The sequence below is a fragment of the Metopolophium dirhodum genome, chromosome 5, assembly GCF_019925205.1.
Source record: "Metopolophium dirhodum isolate CAU chromosome 5, ASM1992520v1, whole genome shotgun sequence".
Lineage (NCBI taxonomy): Eukaryota > Metazoa > Arthropoda > Insecta > Hemiptera > Aphididae > Metopolophium > Metopolophium dirhodum.
The window spans coordinates 2484438-2510374 of NC_083564.1; the positions used below are offsets into that span (position 1 = coordinate 2484438).

Here is a 25937-nt window from a genome sequence, read left to right on the forward strand (position 1 = left end):
TTAAAGAAAAACAGCTAAAATATTTTAAAAGTTACATAATGTCTATAAAATGTAATCAAAATATTTTCAAAAATTTTAAGTCTCAACAGATTACAGTAGTTCTTTATTCTTGAATTACACCGATAAAAAATTGATTTTGTTTTAAATTCACGTTTATCCTAATTTTTAGATTCTTATAGTGGAACGATAAATGTATTGATTTTACAATGATGTGTGTTTTTTAAAAAATCTCTGATTTGCTATTTATTATATCTTTGTGACGTTAGAAACCCCCCAAAAAACCACACACACACATGATTGTAAGACTTATAATAAATTCGTTGCTCTGCTCGGAAATGAAAATAAGTCATTATAATTTATAAGTGTATGAAAAAATAAGTTGTGGTGGGATTAAAACCGCCCCAAATTGAAAGGCCTGCCTATATTGGATATGTCTTAGTGTGTATGCAGTTATACAGAGACTACAGTTATACGTATATAAATTACCTACTCGTCTATGGATTTTTGAGTTAATATAATAAATATCTATACACTATAATAATATATAATAATAAATAATTATAAGCGTAAGTAAATCTATATAGTATATAGATTATAGGTCCATATTATGACCGTATTTAGTATGCACTAATGAAACTGAGACAGCAACTATTCACCTATCATATTTTTCGATTGTCCTCACGTATATAAACTTATCACAATATTAACTATAGCACTATTGCAATTATGGCTGTTATTGTTATCATATAGTTTGGATGCAGCTTAAGTTACAATTATCTAAGGTAGTTGTATGCTATATCGAATTCGCATATTTCCGTTATGTATCATAACATGTGATACGTATCATACGTGTGTTATAATGAAAAAACTATATTTTTTGTGTATGGAATAACAATCATTATAAGTATTATATTTTAAACCACCGACAAAACATGTTTATTTATTAACATATTTTATTTTTTTTTTGTCATGCGTGATCTGACCCTCTACAGCCCACAACACCGTTTTTATACACCTCTGCAGATGGTATATAGACCTATAGGTAGAACAACTATTATTATTATAGACCTATAGTGCAGTGGTTAGAAAAGCTGATTAACTTTAAAAAGTCATTATTGTTACGAGCCTTAAATTCTTTATTATAACTAGCGAAACAATATTTGTTATACGTCAAGAATATTATATATAGGTAGGTATCAATAAAAGTATATTTTAAATACATGCCATCGCAAAATTTGTGCCTAGTTTTATTTATTTAGGACTTAAATTATGATTGATTTCAGATTAATTGTTAGGTACTATACATGTTTAATACTTTTTTATCGTTCAAGTTTAGATGCATACTCGCCATAACTCATAAACCTATCGTACAGTCTGATCGACTGTGGTATCCATTCACTATTCACTATTCAGTAAATTATTAAGTATTTATTTAAAAATGTTCAATATAATATTAACTGAAACATAAGTTCATCTCTATACAGCTAATAGCATTTATGTAGCTCGATATAGGTTAGGTTAGACGTATGATGTCTATAAATTATTATAATCAATCAAGTTCAGTATTTCATAGGGTTCGCAATATTATGTTGCGTTATTATAGGTTGGCTGTATGTATACGACATGTTATTATAGTAACGCGTGTGTTATAAAAACTTAACGACACAAAAATGGACGTAATGGTTTTATCACACATTAAACCGTATATAGGTACTGTAATGATGCATAGGTGGTATATATAGGTATATCGTATATCGATGTACGTGGCGGAGGGCGCGAAATGTTTGTCGGGGTTTCGTTTCGTCTCACCTGCTGCAGCGTTATAGCAATATATAGCAGAAGGGGAAACCGTTGGACCGCAGAGCCGATCACGTAATTGCGTGGCGCGACCCCTAAAAACTTTTACCCCTCGCCCACCGTTCCATGATGCCCAACCGCACTTACCCCGCCACAACCTCCCATGCATCCCTTCAACACCCCCCGGGCGCGGGTCGCCCGCCCAGACGTGACGTCACCGCAGTCGGCGTGAGGGTGTCGCGCGACGGGGCGGCGCGGCGTGGCGCCACGCGATCGACCGGCCGGCCGGAACGACGCGGACCCTCACCCCCGTGTAGACACGGTGGCGAACCTGAGAACCTTCGCGTCTCGTCCCTGCCGCCGCCGCCGCGCGCACTCCGAATATTATCACGGTCAACTACTGCTACGACAGTCGGCGCTCCGCGTTGGACGCATGTACGCGCGCATACGATACGGAAAGTGCATCGCGGTGCAAGATAATCGTTTTCGTGTCAAGTCACTCGTTGGCGTCGGCGGTACCGTTTCATGGCATCTGCCCAGCAGTAATAAATAATAATATTATTACAATCGTATCGACCGAGACGAGGTACGCGCAGAGCAGTGCACGCCGTAGACCGTAGCGCGTACACAATAGCTAGCAACTGCACGGGAACATTTATTATAATAATATAGGTACCGAATACCACGATTACTCGGCCGTGCAGGTTGTGACTTGTTGTAGTGGTGTCGGTGGAGGTGGTTATGCGACGGCGGTGGTGGAAAGGTGAGGAACCCGATACCGAGAAGATCTTTTATGTTAGAGGTACCTGCTTCGAGTGGTAAAAGGACGACGTCGCTGTACAGACCGGAGAGGATAGTGCACGGGCGGGGAGGTGTTGTATTCCTGCGGTGTACCTATAATACAGTGACCGTGCGGAGAGCAAAGATTAGTCATCAAGGTCTTTGTGCGCGCGGGTTGGCTACGCACGTCGGCAATACCGGTTTCTGCGCTCGTGAAGGTGGCCCAGTGTGTTTGTGTGCCTTCGTATGTCTATACATTTATATTATTATATTATGTGAACGTGTTCGCGTACTACTATAACAATATTATCATTGGTGTATACACGACAGGTAGAAATTCGCGTACACCTGCAGCTACCGAGACTGCAGAAGAAGGTGCGCATAATATATACGTTTGTGCGTCGTCCGTTTGTACGTTTGTCCGTATAGTTATTATATTATATAGTTCTCGTTTTGTCGCGTATAGTCGTCCGCCACCGCGTGTTCCAACGTTAATAGAAGATCGTCGCCGTCCCGTTTTCTAAATAATAATATATATGTTTAACTCCGCGAGTGTTACGTGCTTGGAGCGCTCTTCGACTGCAAGCGTTTTACTTTGGAAATCCGTTGTGCAGCGTAGTACCATATAATAGTATTATACGTAGCAGGGCAGCGATGGACAGCGTGCGGGCCGGAAGTGCCCCGAATTTAACCGCCTACATAGAAATGGACCGATTTGGCGGGATATCAAAAGCCGGCGAAAAACTCACTCAAAGGTAGGTTTTCACTTTCGTATATATATAACACCTATATGTCATAGGTTGTGAGTTTATGACCTACCTGACCGTATATGGTCATATTATTATAATAACTATGGATCTGTTTATAAGCTAATACACGCGCCCGCGAATTTTATTTCAAATAACAACGAAATCATTGTCCTGCTAAAGTATAATCGTATATTACGATATTGTTAATTTGTTAAAAACATTTGTCTGTCAATTTCTATTAAGTTATAAGTTAAACATAACATTTTAATTTGTATACAGTATGCATATAAAAGTAACTATAAACCGCCATACCATAAGCCACCCATACCTACATAAATTCGTTGGTTTTATATAATTATAATATAAGCTTCGGAACTAAGACCAACTGTTGGGTCTGCCTATGGAATTGTGGCTGTACATCTAATTCAAATACCGCTTGGCGCTTACAATAGTTGGTTTCAGAAATAAGACTGATACTATATTATTAGGTTTACATATAAACTGTCTGTAGGATTAAGCGATAAAAAAAAGTAATAATGAGTTTACTGTATAATTTAGACTAGAGATGTTCCGGGTACCCGGAAATTACTCGATGGCCGTACTCGATATCATATTTAAGACTCGGCCCTTACCCGGTACCCGTAGAAATACTAATTTTTTACCCAGCTCTTACTCGGTACCGGCGTATACCTACATTTTTATCCTACCCTTACTCGGTACCCAGCGCAATACCTTCATTTTTACTCCGATACCCGGTTAGTATTAAAAAAAAGTTACTTGGCCAGTACTCGGTACCCGGTTTGTAACAAATTATCTACCCGGAACATCTTTAATTTAGACCTTGTTTTTTTTTTTATGTGAATTTGTAAAACACTAATATTTGAATCCGACAACTACACCTACTTATTTGTTTTTTTTATTTAATTCCATTAATTTTAACTTAGTAATATCTTATACATTCATATTCTTTTGTATGAACTGCAGTATCGTTTTTACAGATATACGATGAGAGAGGAGGGGAGACCACTTCTACTTGCCCTTTCCTTTTTTTTGGTATTGTTTAGACTTAATATTCGTTTTCTAAACTCTGAGTGAAGATGAATGTATGTATTAGTTTCGTAATAGTGTGTTTTTTAGTTTAATGAGTTAGTACTTCAAAGTATAAACGTTTAAAACATTTCCAATACTATAGGTACCCTATGGCTGGGAAACGGAGAAAGTAGGTGTTCACCCCCCCCCAACGCCTTGGACCTTTTCTATTGATAAAATTTAATCAATTTTTTGGTCTTGCAAAAATCATGATACATTTTTGTATTTTGACACAAGATATAAGATATGATGAAGGGACATGGCTCATAGTGACTATATATTACCTATAGGCCTTTATATCAAATTTGATTGAAACGTCCACTTGCTAAACCCCTAATTAGATTTATTGAACATTTTATCTAGCCTATAGTTATTCTTTAAAGTAGTATTTTTTTGATTCCCACACATTTTTCATAGTAGGTATATAAGGAAACAGTATAATATGGTAGTTGGAAAAAATCTGGAGATTAACGGGCACGTTAAATGTAAATAAATATAAATAATAACAAGGATTATTTTATGAATTATACATTAGAAACAAAATTAATATTGTATAGGTATTATGTTAAAAATTGTCTTATAGGTATCTGGTTTATCCTAAAAATATAATATTATTATTCATATAAAAATAATAATGTGGTAATAATTCAAACATTATTATTAAATGCCTATTAATATAAGAAATATTTATTTTTATAATTTTTATTGAAGTATTTTGTATTTTTGCGTATAAAATGTACACGAGACCTTTTAGATTCTGAGCGATGAATATATTGATTTTACAATGATATTGTGTGTTTTTTAATTTTTCTTAATTTTTTTTTTGTGTCTGTCATCACCTTTTAGAACAGTAAAAATGCTTAGATTTTCTTCGACAGTATCATTTCTGATAGGAAAGTGAATCTAGTTGGTACTTTGGGGGGGGGGGGGGGGTCAAAAGTAAAAATTTCCCAGTAGTTTTCAAAAGTGCCGTGAAAAACAAAAGAAAAATTAAGAAAAAGCAGGAATTTTTACGCAAAATCAATATTTGACAAATTAATATGTAAATATGAAATACACTACAATTATCAATTTTATAATTAAAAGTAATAACATTATCTAGACGTGATAAATTAATAACACTAGGTTATAATGGTAAAGTCTCTATAGCAGTTGGAGGTTTATTCACTGTGCTATTTTATCCATTGATTTTGCCGTATACATAATTCAGTCTCTAATGTAACAATTGCATTTAACGGAAGATCATTTTTGTATATTTTTGAAATATAAACTACTAAAATAGTTTAATTTATAGTATATTTATATACAAATATTTTGACTTATTTTGAGCTGTTTACGGACATTTTTAGTTTTCATTTTTTTTTAGTTTTTATTTCTATAAATATCAATAATATTTTATTTGTTGGATAAAAAAGCTTGAAAATTTAATAGAAGGCTCCTAGTATATATTGTTTTAAAGACAGATGAAAAAAATTAAAAATCCATAGTTACAACTTTTTTTTTATAAGCGTTCAAATATTGATAATATACATAAAAATGACGAAAATTTGCAAATTATTTTGAGTTAAAAATTCCTAAATTTTTTTTTTAAATCTAAGATTTGAAAATGTAATACGAGATTCCCCATAAGTTTGTCTACCTTTATCAAAAAAAAAATTTCTACAAAAAAGTCAAATTAAATTTTTATTAGCGTTTGAAATTCATATTTTTACAACATTCATAATTTCTCATGTAACGATTTTTTATTTTGTTGTTATAAAAAAACGAATGACTGTAGATACTTGAAAATTTCACTGAATGTTTATATTAGCATTTTCTATACACGATACAATTTTGAAAATAATTTGACTCTTTTTGAGCTGTTTACGGGACATAGTCAGTTTTAAATTTTATTTTGTTTTTTTTCTATTAATATTAATAAAATTTTATTTGTTGGGTAAAAAAGCGTGAAAATTTAATACATGGCTTCTGATATATTGTTACAATAGCAATTGAAAAATATTAAAAATACATAAGCACAAATTTTTTTTATAAGCTTTTAAAGTTCATATTTCGACAAAATTTAATAATTATTTTCTAGTTAAAAATGTATAAAATGTTCAACTTTTATAGCTAAGGATTGAAAACTTAAAACAAGGTTCCCCGTAAATAGGTTATATATAAATTACTTTATTCACAATAATATCATCAAATATACTTGGTATATATCATAGGCTGACTGACCGTTTTCGCTCATTTACACCCACTTGCCCACTTTTTTTAATTTTACATTTTAATACAACGTTGTAACTCATAAATATCTGGAATAAATTCAATAATCTAGGGACTTTAATAAACATGTCTCAATAATAATAATAATTAAATTAAAAACAATTGTTACTTAACAATAACACAATTAGGTGTATGCAACTTATATTTACATATAAGTACACAACCGTGCAGTATAATAATTAATCGTATTATATATACAATAGGTCCACGTTTCTTATGAGTTTTTGCCGATTTTTTAGTTCAAATTAAACTGAGTGTGACAAAATGATATATCTACCTATCTAAATAATAAATCTAATATAGGTATTGATATAATTGTTACTATTCGATTGATCAAATTTTAAAGCTTAGATATAATGTAGGTACATCATACTCGTATAGGTTATGTGAATAATATGTAACTTTGAACTTTAATTAATTAATATTTTTATAGCAGACAATACCTTTGTATTACATAATATAATAATATATTATAATCTGTGTCATAACTCTTACCTTTATTGATTCAATCATATCGCTTCTGATATAAATAACGCAATAAGTTTATTTATTATTTATTTTCATCTATTTATCACGATTTTCTCGTTTACAATAATTACAATAAACATATCAGTACAATATAATAGAAAAATACTGTAAAGTTTTAAAATAATACATACTATTTATTTATTTGTATACGTAAACTATGCGTATAAATCAGTATGAGTATAGTACGTATGTTATGGTTACCTATATTATAATATTAGTTGTCCGCTACATCTTATTATAGGTATATGAACAATTTTGCATGCATTTTACTTTTAAACATTTCACCGTATTGTGAAAGTTATAATTCTCAAAAATCAGCAACGTTGTATTTTTGAATATTAAACTTGTTACGTTCTTAAACATATTTTTAATTTCGTAGTCTTGTATTTTGCTAATTATAAGCCATAAATCATCAGTTTTATACTGTAGTATTTACATACGTAATACGTCCCGTATAATTCGTAATTTGTATAATATATTATAATATTATTATACATATTACATAATATATTTTATATATTATAGTGTATATACCATTACAACTTGTATACGCACTTGGCACTTATAACCAATTAAGTATTAACCAATATGAGGCAATAGTTTCTCGCTTTATAAATGTATAAAAATAATTCCAAATGTATACTATAATAATGTGTACTATATTATAATAGCTATCAGTGACGCAGCCCTCCCTGAATGTAAGAAAACTTTTAAAATGCTTCAGTATTCTATGTACGCGTTACGTATGAAGTACGAATTTTAAAATTGTAATTTGTATGAAGGTTCCGGCAAAAGTCTAAAATGTTAATTACTCACGGCATCAACATACCAAACTTATAATGAATTCTAGTTACCTAAGTCTTTCCTATACAACAAAATAGTATTTAATGATAATAATAATAAAAAAGCGTTTACATTTAAATTATAATAAAATAAAACTAATATCTTAGGAAAAGTATAACGTTTATATTGTTTTGTGGTGATCTATTATTTTATATTTAGTTTAGATATAAAACTTAAGTTTTATTATTAAAAATTATAACTTTAAAAAAAATTGTATGACTTAAATAGTTCCGACAAACAACTTTTATAATTTCATATTTTATGTATACCTATATTGTACAACGTTTATATACTGATATACATTATCATATAAAACGATTAAAATGTTACTATTTTGTATTTTTATCAATACCTAGTAAATAATAAAATTCATAAAGGCATAAAATATGTTCCATTGTTATTTATTCATTGGGTAGTTGAATAAACTAATTAATTATACCAATAACATAATTGTATATTATAAGTTATTACTTATTATGTGTAAGTAGGTATTTCTTTAAAATATAAATAAATAACAAAAGTATTTTAATAGCTTTTTTATGCCTGTTAATACATGTACAGTACTATAGTGTACTAAAGTTATACTTATAATATCAGTTGACAATTGTATATTTGTAATCAGTAATTACCTTATTATTAAAATGCATAACAAATATGTATTACAGTTTAATAATAACTAATAAGTATACGTATTACGTATAGAAATAAAAGTGATACCTAATATATAGGTAGGTACCCACTCAAAACATATTATTTATTATTTTTATTTTTATTGAGTTAAAGCTTCAAAATCTATGGTTAGAGCTGTTTTCAATAACTGAACATTAAAAAAAATTTTTTATGGATTTTGTAACTTAATTTTTTTAAATTATAGGCCATTTGTTTACTATACATTTAGTCAAAAAACACTTACCGTCTTACTTATAAAATAAAAATATACTAACTGTTTAATATTTTTTATTACTTAAAAATGTAGGTTATAAATTTAAAAAAATATATAAATTACCATTTATCACTATCGTTATTAACACATTTTTTATTAATATTACTAAACACGTAAAATTAAAAATGTTTAGTACTATTATTATTTATTACATATTATGACGAAGTTGGAATCGTGACAACGGCCTATGCCTACTTCTTGTGGTGTATGGTGTACCTAAGTCAAATAGAAAAAAAATTGAAAAATTTCAGTCATTAAAAATTTTAATGAAAAAAAAATTTAATTTAAAAATGTATAAGCTTACAGCTTTATCTATAGTCATTAACCTGAAGGTTATTTTTGTAGGTATTTAACTTGGGGTAGGGTACGGTTGGTTAGAACACGTATATATATGTGGCAAGGATTTGTCACTGAAACCGGGGTGGTCACCCATCCGGGAACTAGTGACACCGGCTGATGTTTGTCTTCAGAATACGTTTGTGACTGAAGCCAACCACCGCGCCACACCAGAGCACATTTTATTTTTTATTAAGTAGCCTCTACCTAATTATTATTTTAATAAGTGTTTTAAGTATTGGTTCTACATATTGTATATAATTTCGATATTTTACCAATAATTTCAAATACTTTCTTCGACAATAAATAGAATAATGATTTTAAAAAAAAAATTCCATTTTTGTACCCCAACCAATACTAATATTTGTTTAATTGCCACGTGGCACAGCTATGTGTGTATAATAATAGTAATATTATTGCACACACATATATATATATATAGGTAGTTATTTAGAACAATATAGTAGTTTGTCTTTGTTTTTATTCTACAGCGCGAGTAAAGCCAGTGGTCCTCCTTTAATATAGTAATGGGGATTAGGTAGGTTAAGATTGAGGTAGATTAAGAATCAAGATGAATAAAATACCTAATAAGTAATAACTACGAATAGCACAAAACTGCAACAGCAATAATACGTGTTCATGTGTTTACATATACATAATATATATATAACAGTGGTTTTCACACTGGTGTGCCGCGCGTCCTCTGAAAAATGTCAACTATTCGTCCAAGAATAAAATTATAAAAATATAATTGATAACAATTTGTTAGCCCGCATCAACCACACATTTCTAATGAAATGTATATAATTATGATCCATAACAATTTTGTTCATCAAATTATTTAGTGCAAAAAAAAAGGTCAGTGTGTTGTGTTGTGAACATTTTTTTGAAGAGCACCGTGTTTCGTGTTCAATAAAAGTTTGAAAACCACTGATATGTATAATGTATATACAGGACATGTGTGGTATTATAGTGATATAATATAATTACGACACATATTATATTGTAGACTCTTGTCGAACCATGCGCGTGAAACTAAAATAATATACCCAAGTATAGTGGAAAGTGTCCCGCAGTCCGCACATGTCACCTCCAATCACCGTATAATATATAAATAAACTTCATGTCTGAATATATATATCGGTACCTATATATATATAAGTATCTACGTATAAATATACGATATGGTTTATAAATATGTGTATATAATAGTATATATACTGCAATTATATACGTTTATTTAGGACAGGTATAATAAGTGATAACTAAATATAATTTGTATTTATGCAAAGGACGGTTGTACCTATATGTATTTCGAGTATATATAGGTAAATCGCCGCTAATTGCATTACATACACACGCGTCTGCACTGATCACGTGTTCCATTGTCGTCATTTGTTTGCCTTTGGGAATTCTCTCGTTCTGTGTATATAATGTATTATAGGTATATACCATATATACACACATTCATATATGTATATACATATTGTTTATGTACATTGTGAATTTTTTGTGTATACGTGACATTACATATATATATATATATATATGTATATGTATATATGTGTATATATATATACACGCATGTCTATTAACAAGCGCGCGTAATGTGTACAATGTGACGTCGCCGCGAGTTTTTTACGCCGATAATTGTCTGTCGTTTATAATATTATATTATGGCAGTTATGTTGTGGCGTTTGAGCGTTTACCCGCCGCAGAGGAGCTCGAATACCTATACCTGCCAGCATTGTAGTTCGCGTCTGTCACGTCCGTCCGATGTACACACGCCGTGCGGTACATAATAATATATAGCGCGATTGTTTCGTCGGGATATTCGAGAGGACGCTCCACTCGCCATCACAATGCTCGTCAAAAAATTGTTCCTTCGCAGGCGGTCCAAGCAACAGCAGCAGCATCAGCAGGATGTTTCGCAGGACGTCAACAGCAGCACCTGTACGGTTAGCGAATCGTCCAATAGCGAGTATTTTACCAAAAGGCGAGTTACCTTTACCCGCAATATTGCGTGTGTTATGTGTGTGTACTTCACTGCTGTGTATTGACTGTATTGTGTCTGTGTGTGTATATATAGGTACTTAACTACTCAAGTGCGCACATCATTGCACACCGTTAATGCTGCAAGACGGTTTAGCGCGTTCATTTAAAAAACTTCAAGGCGTTTTATTCATTTTTGTAAACCTTATAACACTGACATCTGCACTTCTCAATGAAGTCTTCCAAGTATTATAGTTTCACATTTGTATAGAAAATATTTCCTGAATATTTTGTTATGCGTGAATAATTAACAATACTTTAATAACTCCCCGGTCCCCACTATTTTGTAGTATTCAGTCGTTTATTATTCAGAATTATGGTATGTTTAGACAATATAGGTATAGTATTAGGTACAAATGTACAATCAGTTAGGTCTAGGCTCTCGAGTTTCGAGTGTACCAAGTTCCAAAATCCTATGAAATACCTATGACGTATTTTATCCAAGAAAATTTCGATTTCAGACTATTTGAAGATATTCTGATTACTTATAGTTATAATATAGAGGTGTCTTGTCGCGTATCGGCGTATCATCACGTTATTTGTAACTATAATAAGCAATAGCAGATATGAGATATCCATAGATACCATTTAAAATAAAAAACATTCGCACGGTTTATTATAAATAATGAGTAAAAGAAGGATAAAAATGATTCGTTGTTTAAAGTTGTGTGGCTGTAAAAAAATACAGCCTTTGTATACATTGTCTTAAACAATAATTTATTTTCTTATTTTTGTCTAATGTAGATAACCTATAATAAAATGAAACAAGTCTTCTGTAGTTATGTGGAAAATATTACCATTTGTACAGTGTACATTATAATATAGGTGGTATATATATATAGGTAGTCACTAGTCAGAAAACTTCAAAACCTAACTAACATATTATTATTATACTCATTACATACTAATGCAAAATTAAAATCAACCACTTCATATCGCAATATATTCTAATCTAACCGAACGGCTGACACAAATAGATAGATAGATTAACAATTATACCTAAATATGTTAGTAAAAAAAATTCTTTTTAAATGCCGTTTGACCTTTTTTTTTTAAAAGAATTAACTATTTACCGCCAATGTTTAACCAGCAATAAGCATATTATACGACAAAATGAAAAATTAAAATAGCTATATTGGAAACATTGCCCTTAACGAACCTCACATTTCATTTTTTTTTTTAGAATAAATTAACTTTACTTAATTTGTTCCATTTCTATGTACGCCTAACTTAATATATTGAAAATGTATGGGTAAATACTTCAGGAACGACTTTTTGTACACTGAAAATTATTATTTATTAATACTATATGCGATATATGTGATATGCCTCTATAGATACATTTATAGTTTCCATACTGGATTTATTCATTATAATGAGGTGTTCTTCTTCATTGGCATTATAATTATTATACTACACTCTCCATATTCTATAAGAGTTTTTTCCGTCATTATTTTACGCCACCTGACTCTTTCTAGAATTATCTTTCTGCATTGCAGTTTCCTACTCTTAAAGTTCTTAAATCTTCTTTTTTGTAAATATCTTCTTTACCTGTATCTGTTAAGCCCAGGGTTGGCTAAAAAAAAGCCCAGCCCAATAAAACCCACTGGGTTGAACCCATCTTAAAAAACCCATCTACCACACGAAAAAAACCCATTTTATTATTTTTAATAATTAAACACTTTTTTGGATTTTAAAAATATTTTTTATTAATCCTTATTGAAGGTGAAAATAAAACCATACACTGGCAGTTGCCAATTTAGGAATAATAGTTATTGAAAGCCGAAAGTTACTGTATTTAATAATAAATTAAAACCCATCTATATTCTAACTTCTAAACATAATATATATTGATAAAACTTTTAGGAAATAGGAAGAATTTGTATTAAAATATCAATCCGCAATCATGATAACACAATAAAATGTTATTATTTATAACATTTAATTTGCAAATAATTTTGGCTATGATTTATAAATTTTTCCGAAATATTTATTTCTTTGTACTGTTTACTTATATTAGCCTTACCTAGACATGGTAAAATTTTCAAAAAATTTGAGCTACTTATGAGCCTTTTCTTTTATTTTATATTTTTTTTTCATTTTTATGATATTTTCTAATTATAAATTATAATTATAATTATATAAATTATCTATTTATATAAATCGTTCTTAAGCTGTTCTTAAAACGCTTTGTTTATCACCATAGAAACGAATAAAATTAAATAAAAAAGATTCCCTCGTCCGCTCAGAATTGTTTTTTATGGAATGCAATCATTGCATTCAAATCGAATAAAGTAAAATTACACTATCCTGCCCGAGGCCCGAAGGGACGATGGACAAACATCCACCACCGAAATGCGCTGACCTACTTTTTTTATTTTTATTACTGTTATATTTATTTATTTATTTTATGTACAACAATTAATAGTAAAAATAACGATTCTAAATTTTCCGGTTTATAAAAGAAATTAAATAAGAAAGCCAGATAATTTAAAAAAGGAAATAATATTTATGACGACGAGATAAGAACGAAAATTTAAGAAAAGTTGATAGCAGAGAGGAATAGTCGAGAAGTGACAAGAGGTTGGTGGTTTTTTAAGAAGAAATAAATGGTCAGTAAAAAAAATTGGTTCAAAATCACAAATAGTTTCCTCGGGATGAAGAATAAAAAGGGTAGGCGGTGGATTAAGAAAAGAAGAAGGGAATGACTGTAGAGAATAAGGTTGTGTCCAAGGTGAATGCGAGGGTGATAGAAAGTTCATTGTGGCTACTAATCAATACAATTACAATAAAAGACGAATAAGTATGCGTTTATAGAAAAGTAAACCCATTATCCATATATCACATTGTCAGTACAATAAGGTCACAACTTGAAAATTATTAGTTTTGCGTTTATAGTGTCTATGAATTCGTAATTTTTTTTTTTTTTGAGTATACCTATCTTACCTCCTTGTATTAACAAAAATAATATTTTCTGGAAATCTTAATTGCATTGGACGTACCTATATGTTAAATTCTTAAGTACAATTTGGCTGTAAAACGAAATGTGGTTCGTTTACTGAAACAAGTACATAGGGTTAGAACAATAAGGCTATTTATTGAAATATGGCGCTTTTGTAACTTAAAATAATATAACTTTCAGAGCTATAACTCTGCATATTGAAATAACATAATATACGTTATAACAATAATAATATTAAAATATTATTATATCATTAATTTATTACTTTAATTCATAGTAAATAAACTGTGCATATTTTTTTATTATTATAATAACTATAATGACTTATTGACTTATCGTGGTAGATTTAAAAAAATTTTAAATTTGTGTGATACAAAAATATCTATTGAAACCCCTGAAGCAGGTTGGGCAAGTTGCTCAATTTATTGTAACTGGTGACACTGTTACAAGTTACAAGTTACTCAAAAACTATGTAACTATAGTTACGAGTTACAGTTATATACTTATATGTAACTAAGTTACATTTAAAGTTAAAAGTTACATAGGTAAATGTATAAATGATTATTGACCGGCCAGGGGCTAGGTAAAATCACGTCACCGCGGTCGTTATGTTAGGAAAAAAATTATGTAGCAACTATAATCGTACAAGTTGTACGGTACAACCACTGAATATCCAGTGGCCAGATAAATAGTGAAAACAAATCTTAACCTTAAATTTTTGAACTGGTGCCTATTGTAGTTTTGTATTCGATTTTCAGGCTTTTTGACCCAACAATTACAATTTTAATGACATTTATAAAAAAAAAAAAAAATAAGAAAATTGAAAATATGTACATAAACAACTCGAAAAGTTTTATCAAGTATAAAAAATGATAAAATAAAAATATGACTATACGAATCGTTTGCATAAATGTTTTTTTTATCGTATTAATGAACAGAAATTTATAAACCTGCTATAATAGACATTATACACTTATAATTGAAACGATATCTAAAAAAGTCTCTTTTTTTCCAATACATTAGGCTTAAAAAAATCTATCATTATAGTAGCAATTATAAATTACAATAACATTGATAACACTACCTATAGGATATATGCATAACAATTTTTTTTTAAATTTGAAACCGCTTAAAGATTGTTTGATGCCAATAAGATTATAAAAATTAATGTAAGAAGTTATAAGTTTATAACTAATAATCCTGACAATAATAAAATGAATTTCGTGAGGTGTGTTAGTAGATATTACGATAAATATATAATATAACACCCAAATTAATAATCATGCCGGCTGGCATGTGTACACAACGCACATTCAGGCGTACCTAATCATTATAGAGATTAATGATTATATGTTTATATAAATTATAGATATAGGCATTGGTATATACTATATAGTTTTAATTTAATAACACCAGCAAAAATCGTATAATATAACAATCATATTTTAATTGAAAACTGATTGCCGTGATTATTATCTAATTATTCTAAATTAACATTTAAGGTTAGAAGTATAATCTGTCAAAGTATGGAAAGATAATATTATAATTTATAATAAAGAGAATAATCAACAATTACGGTTATAACGCAACCAGAACTCATGTCAGAGTATCGGAAGGTCTTAATTTATTTTCATTGATCTGATATTGTTCATTGCAAATAATAGTTTGTTATAAAATAAAAACAAAAACTATATAACTATCTAAATAATTTGAAAGGTTATCTATCTCATTTAAATTAATTAAACTCATTTTTTTACCAACAAATAATTTAAAATAATTAATTATATCTAGACAGTAGACACTATTGAGTTAAAATGTATCTATAAGCCGGTATCTCTAGATAAATGTTAAGGGCAAAAGGTCTACATTAATTTTTTTATGTTACATTTTTACTATTTTAAGTACAATTATAGCATATTGTTGTTAAATTTGTGGTACATTAATCTGAATCTTAGTACAAAAAATTCCGTCACAGAGTATCTGAAATACTGGATATTATACCTACCTCAATACGAATGTAGGAAAAAAAGCCAATTTATTTATTTAAAAAATTACATTAAATAGTAGGTAGTGTAGGGTTATGTTGGCTATCTCCCACCTTCGTCTGTCGGTACAACTGTGTGTGTGTGTGTGTGTTACAAAGCACACACTTTTTATGTTATGTACGATACACCTTTTTCTTTTAAAAGCTGACTTTTTATGTATTATGTTCTTTTGGATTATTATGTATTAAATCCTATTATTTTAATTTTATTAATTTATGTGTTCAATTATTTATTAACAATGGGTTGTCAATTAGGTACCTATATTATTATAATAATAGCAATAGTATTGTATAGTCTTATTTTCAACTTCAGTAACTTCTCTGATGGGAAAATTAATATAGTTGGTCAATAATTTTCAAAAGCGGCAGGGAAAAAAAATTAAAACAAGGTTTATACCTGCAGCTACCTAAATATAATATGTATTTAATAATGCAACATGCACAGTTAAAAAAAATCACGTTGTTCAAAGTATATACATTTCACATTTATACAAAACTATTAACTAGGTGTAACTCTGTAAGATATACATCAATAGATTTCAAGATAATATGTAGTTTATCCACAAAATACCATGTTATTTTTGCTCAGTTTATGACAATATGTTGGCATTTTACTGAAGGAAATTCAAAAGATGTACCTAACATTCGTAGGCGCAAATAGCGTTTGGGATTTTGGGGGGGGGGGGGGCTAAACCCTTATGGTCTAATATTGAATAAGCTTAAAACAAAATGTAGGAAATGTTTGGGGAATTATCCCCTAAAGCCCTCCTATTTGGCCTATTTGCACCTATGCTAAAATTTTTTGAGTTGAGATAGAACTGTTTTATAAACTACTTTCAATCTCCCACATCTATCTCCAGAAGTCCAGATTTAGGATTTGTATTATTTTTTAGTGTCTACAAATTTAAACAATGGAAATAATCAATTCTAATAAAAATAATAATAATTTGTGTTTTGAGCGTTATATTTACGTTCTAAAACATACCGGTAAAAGTTGTATTACGTAGTGTTGTAGTAAATGTCAAATGTCAAATGCTCAAATGTCCCGGGACCATTTACACAAATATTGAAAAATAAAAAATACTTAATTGGAACACCTCATATTATTATATTTATTTATTTAATTTGTTTTGTTTTCGTTGATTATTCTTTTGATTATACCACTGAATACCTACCTGAGTACCTATATAACTGATGTGCGTTATTTTACCTTGTATTTTGGCAGACCAGAAGTGATAATAAGGCTCGTAAAATTATGCGAACGATACTCGTTTTATGGTATTTCGTCGCACTGCACACTGTACCTGCAATGTTTTTTTTATAGTAAATACGCACTGGCGGACGATGACACGAAAACGGTTTGATATAACTACGACCGTTTTAAAACTTACAGACGAAAAATATAACAGTTACGAGCAAGCCCGGATTAAGGGGGGGGGGCATGGTCCCAGGGCCCATTGATTTTGGGGGCCCATCTTTATCCCCAAAATATATTTTTTTAACGCGTCTAATAGTTTTCAAAAAAAAAAATTATTTAGGTACCTATTTCAGTTAAAAGTATTAATGCATATTATTATACTAAACTTTAGAGGACCACAATTAATAACCTAGTGAACCAAAATTAATTATTTGACTGTCAAAATGTTCAGAAAAAAAGCTTATAAAAAAATGTAAAAAATTAAAAATTAAGTGGTTACCATTTAAAAAGATAAAGTCGATTTTATAATTGGTACAATTGTGTTTAAAAATTTTGAAAATGTTATAAAAAAAATGCCGGTTAAAATTAAAGAAACACGCGTTCAATCATCGATCAATAATTGTTAAAAAAAAAACCCGCGTTCAATGGCATAGGATACATTCTGTATATTTTTTGTATAGTAAAAAATTATACAATAATATAAAGTCGTTAATATGTAATGATACAATTATTTTGAAGTTAAACTTGAAAGGGGGGGGGGGCACTAAGTGTATGGTGTCCCGGGGCCCAATTGATCCTTAATCAGGGATTGGTTGCGAGTAATCTATACGGACTATACTTGACAATTTTACCTATCACGTATGTGTAGCAAACGCCGGAGGTTACAGCACGGTCGCCTGCATCAATACGGCAGACATGTATTATGATATAGGTGGGTACTAGGTAGGTACCTGTCGGCGAAAAACTCAGCCGAGTTGGTTGAACGACAAAAACGTTTACGGAAGGGGACGCAAAATCGGTTGGTATTAGATCAAGGCCGGAATGTCGTCACATTCCATTGGTCGTGAGTTATGACTTATGACTACAGACAGACCGTAAACAACCGTATTGCCATATTGACATAGGTATTCCATATTTTCATACTTTTGTTGAACGCATTACCGATGGTAGAACTGGGTAAACCGGGCCTCAGTGTCCTCCCTAATGATCATAGAAAAGTTTGGTTATTTATACGGTTCTACGGACTTCAACTGTTGTATAGGATTTATTGTACTTATGTATTCATAGTACTTACTTAATATTTAACAGGCAGACGCCCGCCAAGTTGGGTACAGGCGGTAATACATGAAATAAATTACGTAGGTATAGTATCTATAGATTAAGACAACATAAGTATTTATGTAATAGGTATACATTATACCTAATAGTCCAATAACAAATTTTAGACCAAATTAATTTCAACGGGCACCCTGATTTTGAAATTTTACGCCCAACTGCTCCGGTCGCAAATCTTCGTTGTCAGGGATGAACGTTGGGTGAGTATATAATATCTACCCTTCGGGCTATAGAAGGGGAACATAACGGGTGTAAAATTGCCAGTAAAATGCTTTACATTGCATTGAAAGTATTACAAATAGTCTCTTAAGTCCAAAAAATATTTGACGACATTCAAGTAATAATTATTGTTACTACTTACTTGAATACCTCTCTTTAAAGCGGATGACACGGACTTACATATTTTATTAACTTCGATACTTTTTGCGTTTTGTATTATATTAGTCGAACGTTACCTTATTGGCTATTAATATTTATTGTTATCGATTAGCCGACCGCCGACAAAATGTGTTTGATCGTGGGTACCTGCGGTCGGTACTAAGTAATAACCAATTAAAGTCCATAGGTCATAGGACATGCGGCATGTACATAAATAGTGTACCTACCTAATACGGTGTAAACGATAAAGAGGTAAATAGGTAATACCTCGAACTATATTCGAGGACTCGAGGTCATTGCCCATTGGACCTCTTTTACAATATTATCGTTTAGGTATTTATTATAATAGTTTACTACCAAGTCAAGCTGTGCGGCCTGTGCGGATATCAGATTTGTTGGCTTTTCACAGAATCCCAGATGAAGTCTAAAAACTCACGACCTAATAAATAAATCACTATAATCGGAGGGGGGGGCCACGACATTTATAATATTTAGACTATCATTTATCAGCTAAAATTCTTAAGGTCGTTCGGCTGTTATAGTCGACCGCGCGCGCTTTTCAGTATCACTGTTCCCCACTCTCGTCGGTAACGGTCACGTCATCGTTCTTAATGATTATTGTTATTATTATTGCCAGTCGGCAGTCACAACTCACAAACATTATCATTACCGTCCCGAGTTCTCGTACACAGTTAACACGTGCGTGCCGTCGTCCCGCGGCTTATTTTCTCTTGTATTTCGGATTTTCACTTTCCGCGCGGTGCAAACGCGCGACACCTCTCGTCGTGTCCCGATCCAGATAAAACGTTTCCGATTCTTCGCACTTGTATGTCCTGTTACAGCCTCGACGTTAATTCCATTTCAGACATCGAGTGACTGCAAAATAACTATTAATGTTCTAGAGGAGACCCGTAGGTATTCCCCGCGCATCCGGTTCGACGTTTTTTTCGTCGTTCTCGCACAGTTGGACGTCGCAGGTGACATTATTGGTCGTACGGAAATATTGTATGGCGAACCGCATTCGTTCGTTTGGCTTTGCTTCTCCGTTCGGTGATCGGTGATCACACAGACCGCTCGGCGGGAAAAAAAATTCGACACGCGCTTGGACCAGAACCGACGATGAGGTACAGTTTGAGCGACATGTTCGTCAAGACCATGCCGAGTTTGAAACTCAGTGACAAAAAGTGAGTAGCCACTAGTTCCGGGAATTCGTACAACCTGTTGCCAGTAAAATGATGATTGCAACGAGATTATTCGCGATCGTAGCTATTTATTGCATATTATAATATCTGTAACCTATAGCCAAGGCTCGTGAACCACGGTTGCGACAGACGATAAAAATAATTGTTATTTTAGAGTTATTACGTCAATCGACACGACTGTCGGAAAGTTATCACTCGTGATTTGTATATTGTAAAAGCCTTTTGAAAGGCGGGACGATTATTTTCAAATTTGTATTATTTACGGCTGAATGTAGACGGACTTTTTAGTTTTTATCGACTATTGCCTTTTATCTTTTATCTATGGACTATAATTGAGGCCGCCTACCCTCCTTTTATTTGCAGTTGTGTGTGTGTGTGTTGCCTATACTTTATGACAAAAAAAAAGTAATATTATTTCTACATATAATTAAGTATTATACTTTAAAAATACAGCTGATCATTTCTCGTGCACGAATAGTGTGATTTAACGATTTCTAATTCTAATTGCTAGTGATCATAAGTCATAACGAAGATTTAATTAGTTTAATTTGACTGTCAAATCATTTGTAATAGTAATAATATACTATGTTGATATCATCGAACATTCATTTAAATTATATATTAGGTATAACTATTTTTATTTTTATGATCCTATTATAATAATGTATATTATGTATATGTCTTGTTCTCTTCTTTATTGTCAAGAACCAATTTTCAGTGTTTTCATTGATTTGAAAAATTTATTAACTTGTTGGCCTAAATTAATATCTTGTTTAAAAATTAAAAATCACGAAATAGATACTACATACTACATAGCATACTATATAGGTATATTTTTTGATTAATGTTATGGAATATGAATTATAATTTATATTATCTATTTAGACTACAGTGTAGTTATCTACCATATTATTATTGGACATTGAGTAATACTTTATGGATATTATTAATATTTATAGCCATGATATCTACATAATAACGATGGACGATTATGATGATGGTGATGGTGATAATAATAATAACAAATAATATAATACCTAGTTGATTGATAAGTAATAATGTGTATTGCTTTATGCTTACCTAATATCCTAATTATTATTTACATTTAAAATAATAATTTTATGAACAATTAATAATTATCATTATAGAAATTTATGGTTAAATAAAATGTTTAAAAATTTAGTTTACATTGATCAAATAGCAAATAATTGATATTGATATATAGAATTATTACTATACTGATAGTAAGATACTTTAAACATTCTATATTGTTAATTAATTATTTGATAGAAAAAAATTTATTTTTTATTTTTTACTGCATCATTTTTATATTAGAATTATAACACTATATATTTTTACAGTATGTTGTGCATTCAAGAAGAACTCGGAAACCTAAAAGACAAGGAACCGGTCAAAGATAATGCTGTTGGGAACAATAAATTGGAATCTGATGTCTTAAAATCCAGTGGCTGGTTTGATGGATGGTTAGGATGCTTAAAACCAATGTTGGGGGGAATCATGGGAAAAGGAAACAGTCATGATCTTAAGTCTTATCAAGGTAATTAAAAAATTATTTAAGTCATCAAAATTGGCTACCTTAAGAGTATGCTGTTTGAGCATTTCAATATTTACAAACAATTTATTATTTTAAAACACTCATAACTTGCTTCAAAATTAAAATACCAAAAAAAGTCCCATGCAGGGCCCTTGGTAAATTCTTACCTACATTTGATAATAGATAATTAAAACTTTATAATTAAAAGTGACAGAGTAAAATGAATATGAAATATGCTATTTCTGTTCTAAGTACATAACTCTTAAAACTGTATTAATTTGTTATATGTTTAATTGCATTTTATAATAGCTTCAATAGTATATTGTTTCACTCAATTTCATATTATTATTAGGTAAAAAATGTATGATAATTTGTAATATTCTTAAAATTAGAGGAATAAAAAAATCTAATCCTTATGGTGTTTTGTAGATAACTGGGATATTCCATTTGAATCGATTAGTGATTTACAATGGTTAGGCTCAGGAGCCCAAGGTGCTGTATTCAGTGGAAAATTAAAAAATGAAATTGTAGCAGTGAAAAAGGTGCGCGAACAAAAAGAAACTGACATCAGACACTTGAGAAAACTGAATCATCCCAACATAGTACAATTCAGGTGAGCATATTTATAATTAATTAGATACTAGTAATAAATTATACAGTTTAATTTGTATCAGATAATTATTAATAAGTTGATTTGTATTTTAGGGGTGTATGCACTCAAGCTCCTTGTTATTGCATAGTGATGGAATATTGTCCATATGGACCACTTTATAATTTGCTTAGAGATGGTGAAGAAATACCACCCATGCGATTAGTATCCTGGGCCAAACAAATTGCATCTGGCATGTATTATCTACATGTGAACAAAATAATTCATAGAGATCTTAAAAGTCCCAAGTATGTAGATTGTAGAAACTGTATTTTAATTTGCTTAAAATTGTTTTTTAACATGTTTATTGTATCGCATGTTTAAGCGTCTTGATTGGTCGTCAAGAAATGGTAAAAATCAGCGATTTTGGAACAAGCCGAGAGTGGAATGAGATAAGCACTAAAATGAGTTTTGCTGGAACTGTAGCCTGGATGGCTCCTGAGATCATTAGAAATGAACCCTGTTCAGAAAAAGTGGATATTTGGTAAATAATTATAAAATACAGTTAGATGATTATTTTTTAATAAATTATTCAATTTTTGTTACATGTATTATATTTCAGGTCATTTGGTGTGGTTTTATGGGAACTTATGACTTGTGAAACACCATACAAAGACGTAGACTCCTCAGCTATTATATGGGGTGTAGGGAGTAATTCTTTACATTTACCAATACCTTCATCATGTCCAGATGGTTTTAGACTGTTAATTAAGCAATGTTGGGCAGCTAAACCACGTAATAGGCCATCTTTTAAACACATAATGATGCATCTAGACATTGCCAGTTCCCAAGTGCTAGCAAGTACACCAGATGAATACTTTAAAACACAGGTATAAATATAAACTAATAATACCGATGAAAACAATATTTAATTAATTAACTACGTGCTAATTACAAATTATAAATAATAAAAATAAAATTATTTTTTAGGCACAATGGAAGAAAGAAATACAAATACACATGTTACAAATGCAGACTAATGGAAGTCATATTCCCAAATTTGAAGAAGATCTTATTAAAAAAAGAAAAAATGAGTTAAAACACGCACAAGACATTAGGGAGCATTATGAGAGAAAATTGGAACGTGCCAATAATCTTTACATGGAACTAAGTGCTGTGTTATTACAATTAGAACAACGAGAAAACGATTTAATTAGGTAAGTAATTTAAAATTTTAAACAATAATTTTCTTATACATACTATAAATAATATATAAATTATCGTGTTAGAAGAGAAAAACAAATGTCTAAAGTGTACAAAAAACGACTTATAAGACCTTTATTAAAAGCTCAAGATAAATTGAACAAGCTGAATAAATCTGATTCATCTACCACATCACCATCATCACCAGAAAGACTTTGTCAACAATTTGACTCTGTATGTATTTATTGTCAATTGATGATATATTTTAATGTTTTCTGAATTAGAAGAAGTTTTATTTTATTTTATATTTTTTGAACAGAAGTTAACCAAAGCTACACTTTATGCTCAAGTCAGTAGCAATTCAAACAAACCAGAATCAATTGCTGTTACACCAAAACAAAATCTACGGAAAACAAGACCTAGAAAAGCTCAAATCATATGCTCAATTGTAAAAAATAAAAAGGTTCAATAATTGAATAAATATAATTTAGTATATGCTTAAATAGATATTTAATTACAGTATGATACATCAAAAGAAACTAACTGGAAGAACAGTCACCAAATAAATAGCAATAAAGTCAACAGTGAAACCCAGACCGAAACTATTGATTCAGGACTTCAACAAGACATGCTCAATGGTAACATGTCTGATTCTGCTCAATCACAAGTAAATATTAAAATATATTATTTTATAAGATTTTACTAATTATATATATTATTACATGTTTAAAGGGTGAAGATAGTTCTTGTAGCAGTGGTGTGAGACTGAGCGACGATGAACATTTAGATAGACTGGGCAGACAAGTAAATGAAATAATTAACAATAACAGACCTTCCAACATGACCGATTTATCAGATTATTATCAGGATACTGAACCTATTTCTAGTAACTTCAATCTTAGGAGAAAAAGGTAAAATACTCTTTTTTAATTTGACTTATGTAAATGTATTAATTTATTTATTTTCAGTGCTGGTCGGCGTCCAATTGGACCTGGTTTACGAGTACGTCGATATAGAATGACACAATATTGTCAAGAGCCAAATGGAAATTCTTTCTCATTAAGTTCTTCAGCAGAAGTAAGAGATTATTATATACTTTAATTGTTTAACTAATTAAAGTATTATGTTTTTTATTCTTTACAGAAACATGATTTCTTAGAGGCGGAAAGTTCAACATCAGACTCTGACATGAAAGACATTGATCTAGATTCGAGTTTTTATAAAGTATCTAATCAGTTTCCAGTTTAATACCGTGTATAAAACCATAAAATTGTGCTACGTCTACAATTTTTGATTTAATTATTTAATTATCATTTAATAATACCAGTCCAAACATTATATTTTTCTCATAACAATGTCAAATTTAATTTCAATGCTATCACATCCAAAACTTCACAATTTTTATTTTTATTTTTTGTAAACTAACTTGCGTATCTTAATCTAACATTTTTGTTTTGTCATACAACTGTTTTATAATTACTATTATTAATTATTATTTTTGTTACTTTTTTTTAAAAAAAAATGTAGTGTATTTCTAATGAAATATTCATATATTGATTTTTCTTAATTATGTTAACAATATTTTGGATATTCTTAAAGTAACAAAAAATATCTGTGATTATGTAAAACAACAAGAAAGAGCACTTATATAACAGCTTGTGATATAATTTTAGTGTGTCTAAATTAACTAAATTTGACATGCACACATTAATAATTCATATTTGTGACATGTTTGCTAGACCAAAAAAGGATGGAAAATTATGATATTGCATAGCTTGTTATATAAGCAATCAAATAAATTGACGTACTATTGTTAATATTTGTACTGATTATATGTAGTAGCTTAACAATTTTATGAGCAATAATTATTGATCTCTTTTGCCATTTATAATAATGTGATGTAATTTAATTTAATTTGTAAACATACATGTTGTGTACTGTAGACTGGCCTTATATTAAGGCAAATTATTGTTTAGGAAATTATTATATAATTTATATTTTTAGGCTTTGTCTCTTTATTTTGTATGCTGTATAGAAAAGAGATATAGTTTATAAAAATACAAAATTTGTTTAAATAGAAGAA

The 25937-nt window shown here is 30.3% G+C and overlaps 1 protein-coding gene across 3 annotated transcripts; it reads left to right on the forward strand.

Annotated features, from left to right (window-relative positions):
* Window positions 1–2193: 2193 nt before the first annotated feature.
* On the forward strand, window positions 2194–25937 carry LOC132945063 (mitogen-activated protein kinase kinase kinase 13-A). Of its 3 annotated transcripts, none has more exons than XM_061014684.1 (13): window positions 2194–3332; window positions 21869–22065; window positions 22492–22675; window positions 22768–22959; window positions 23037–23195; window positions 23274–23541; window positions 23642–23868; window positions 23941–24088; window positions 24174–24317; window positions 24375–24521; window positions 24587–24765; window positions 24823–24931; window positions 24998–25937. In XM_061014684.1, the coding sequence occupies exons 1-13, from the start codon at window positions 3232–3234 to the stop codon at window positions 25100–25102; spliced, it is 2160 nt and encodes a 719-aa protein (XP_060870667.1). In that variant the 5' UTR covers window positions 2194–3231; the 3' UTR covers window positions 25103–25937. The 3 variants fall into 3 exon arrangements, with proteins under 3 accessions (XP_060870667.1, XP_060870668.1, XP_060870669.1); XM_061014685.1 differs by lacking the exon at window positions 2194–3332 and adding an exon at window positions 19928–20489; XM_061014686.1 differs by lacking the exon at window positions 2194–3332 and adding an exon at window positions 19928–20429.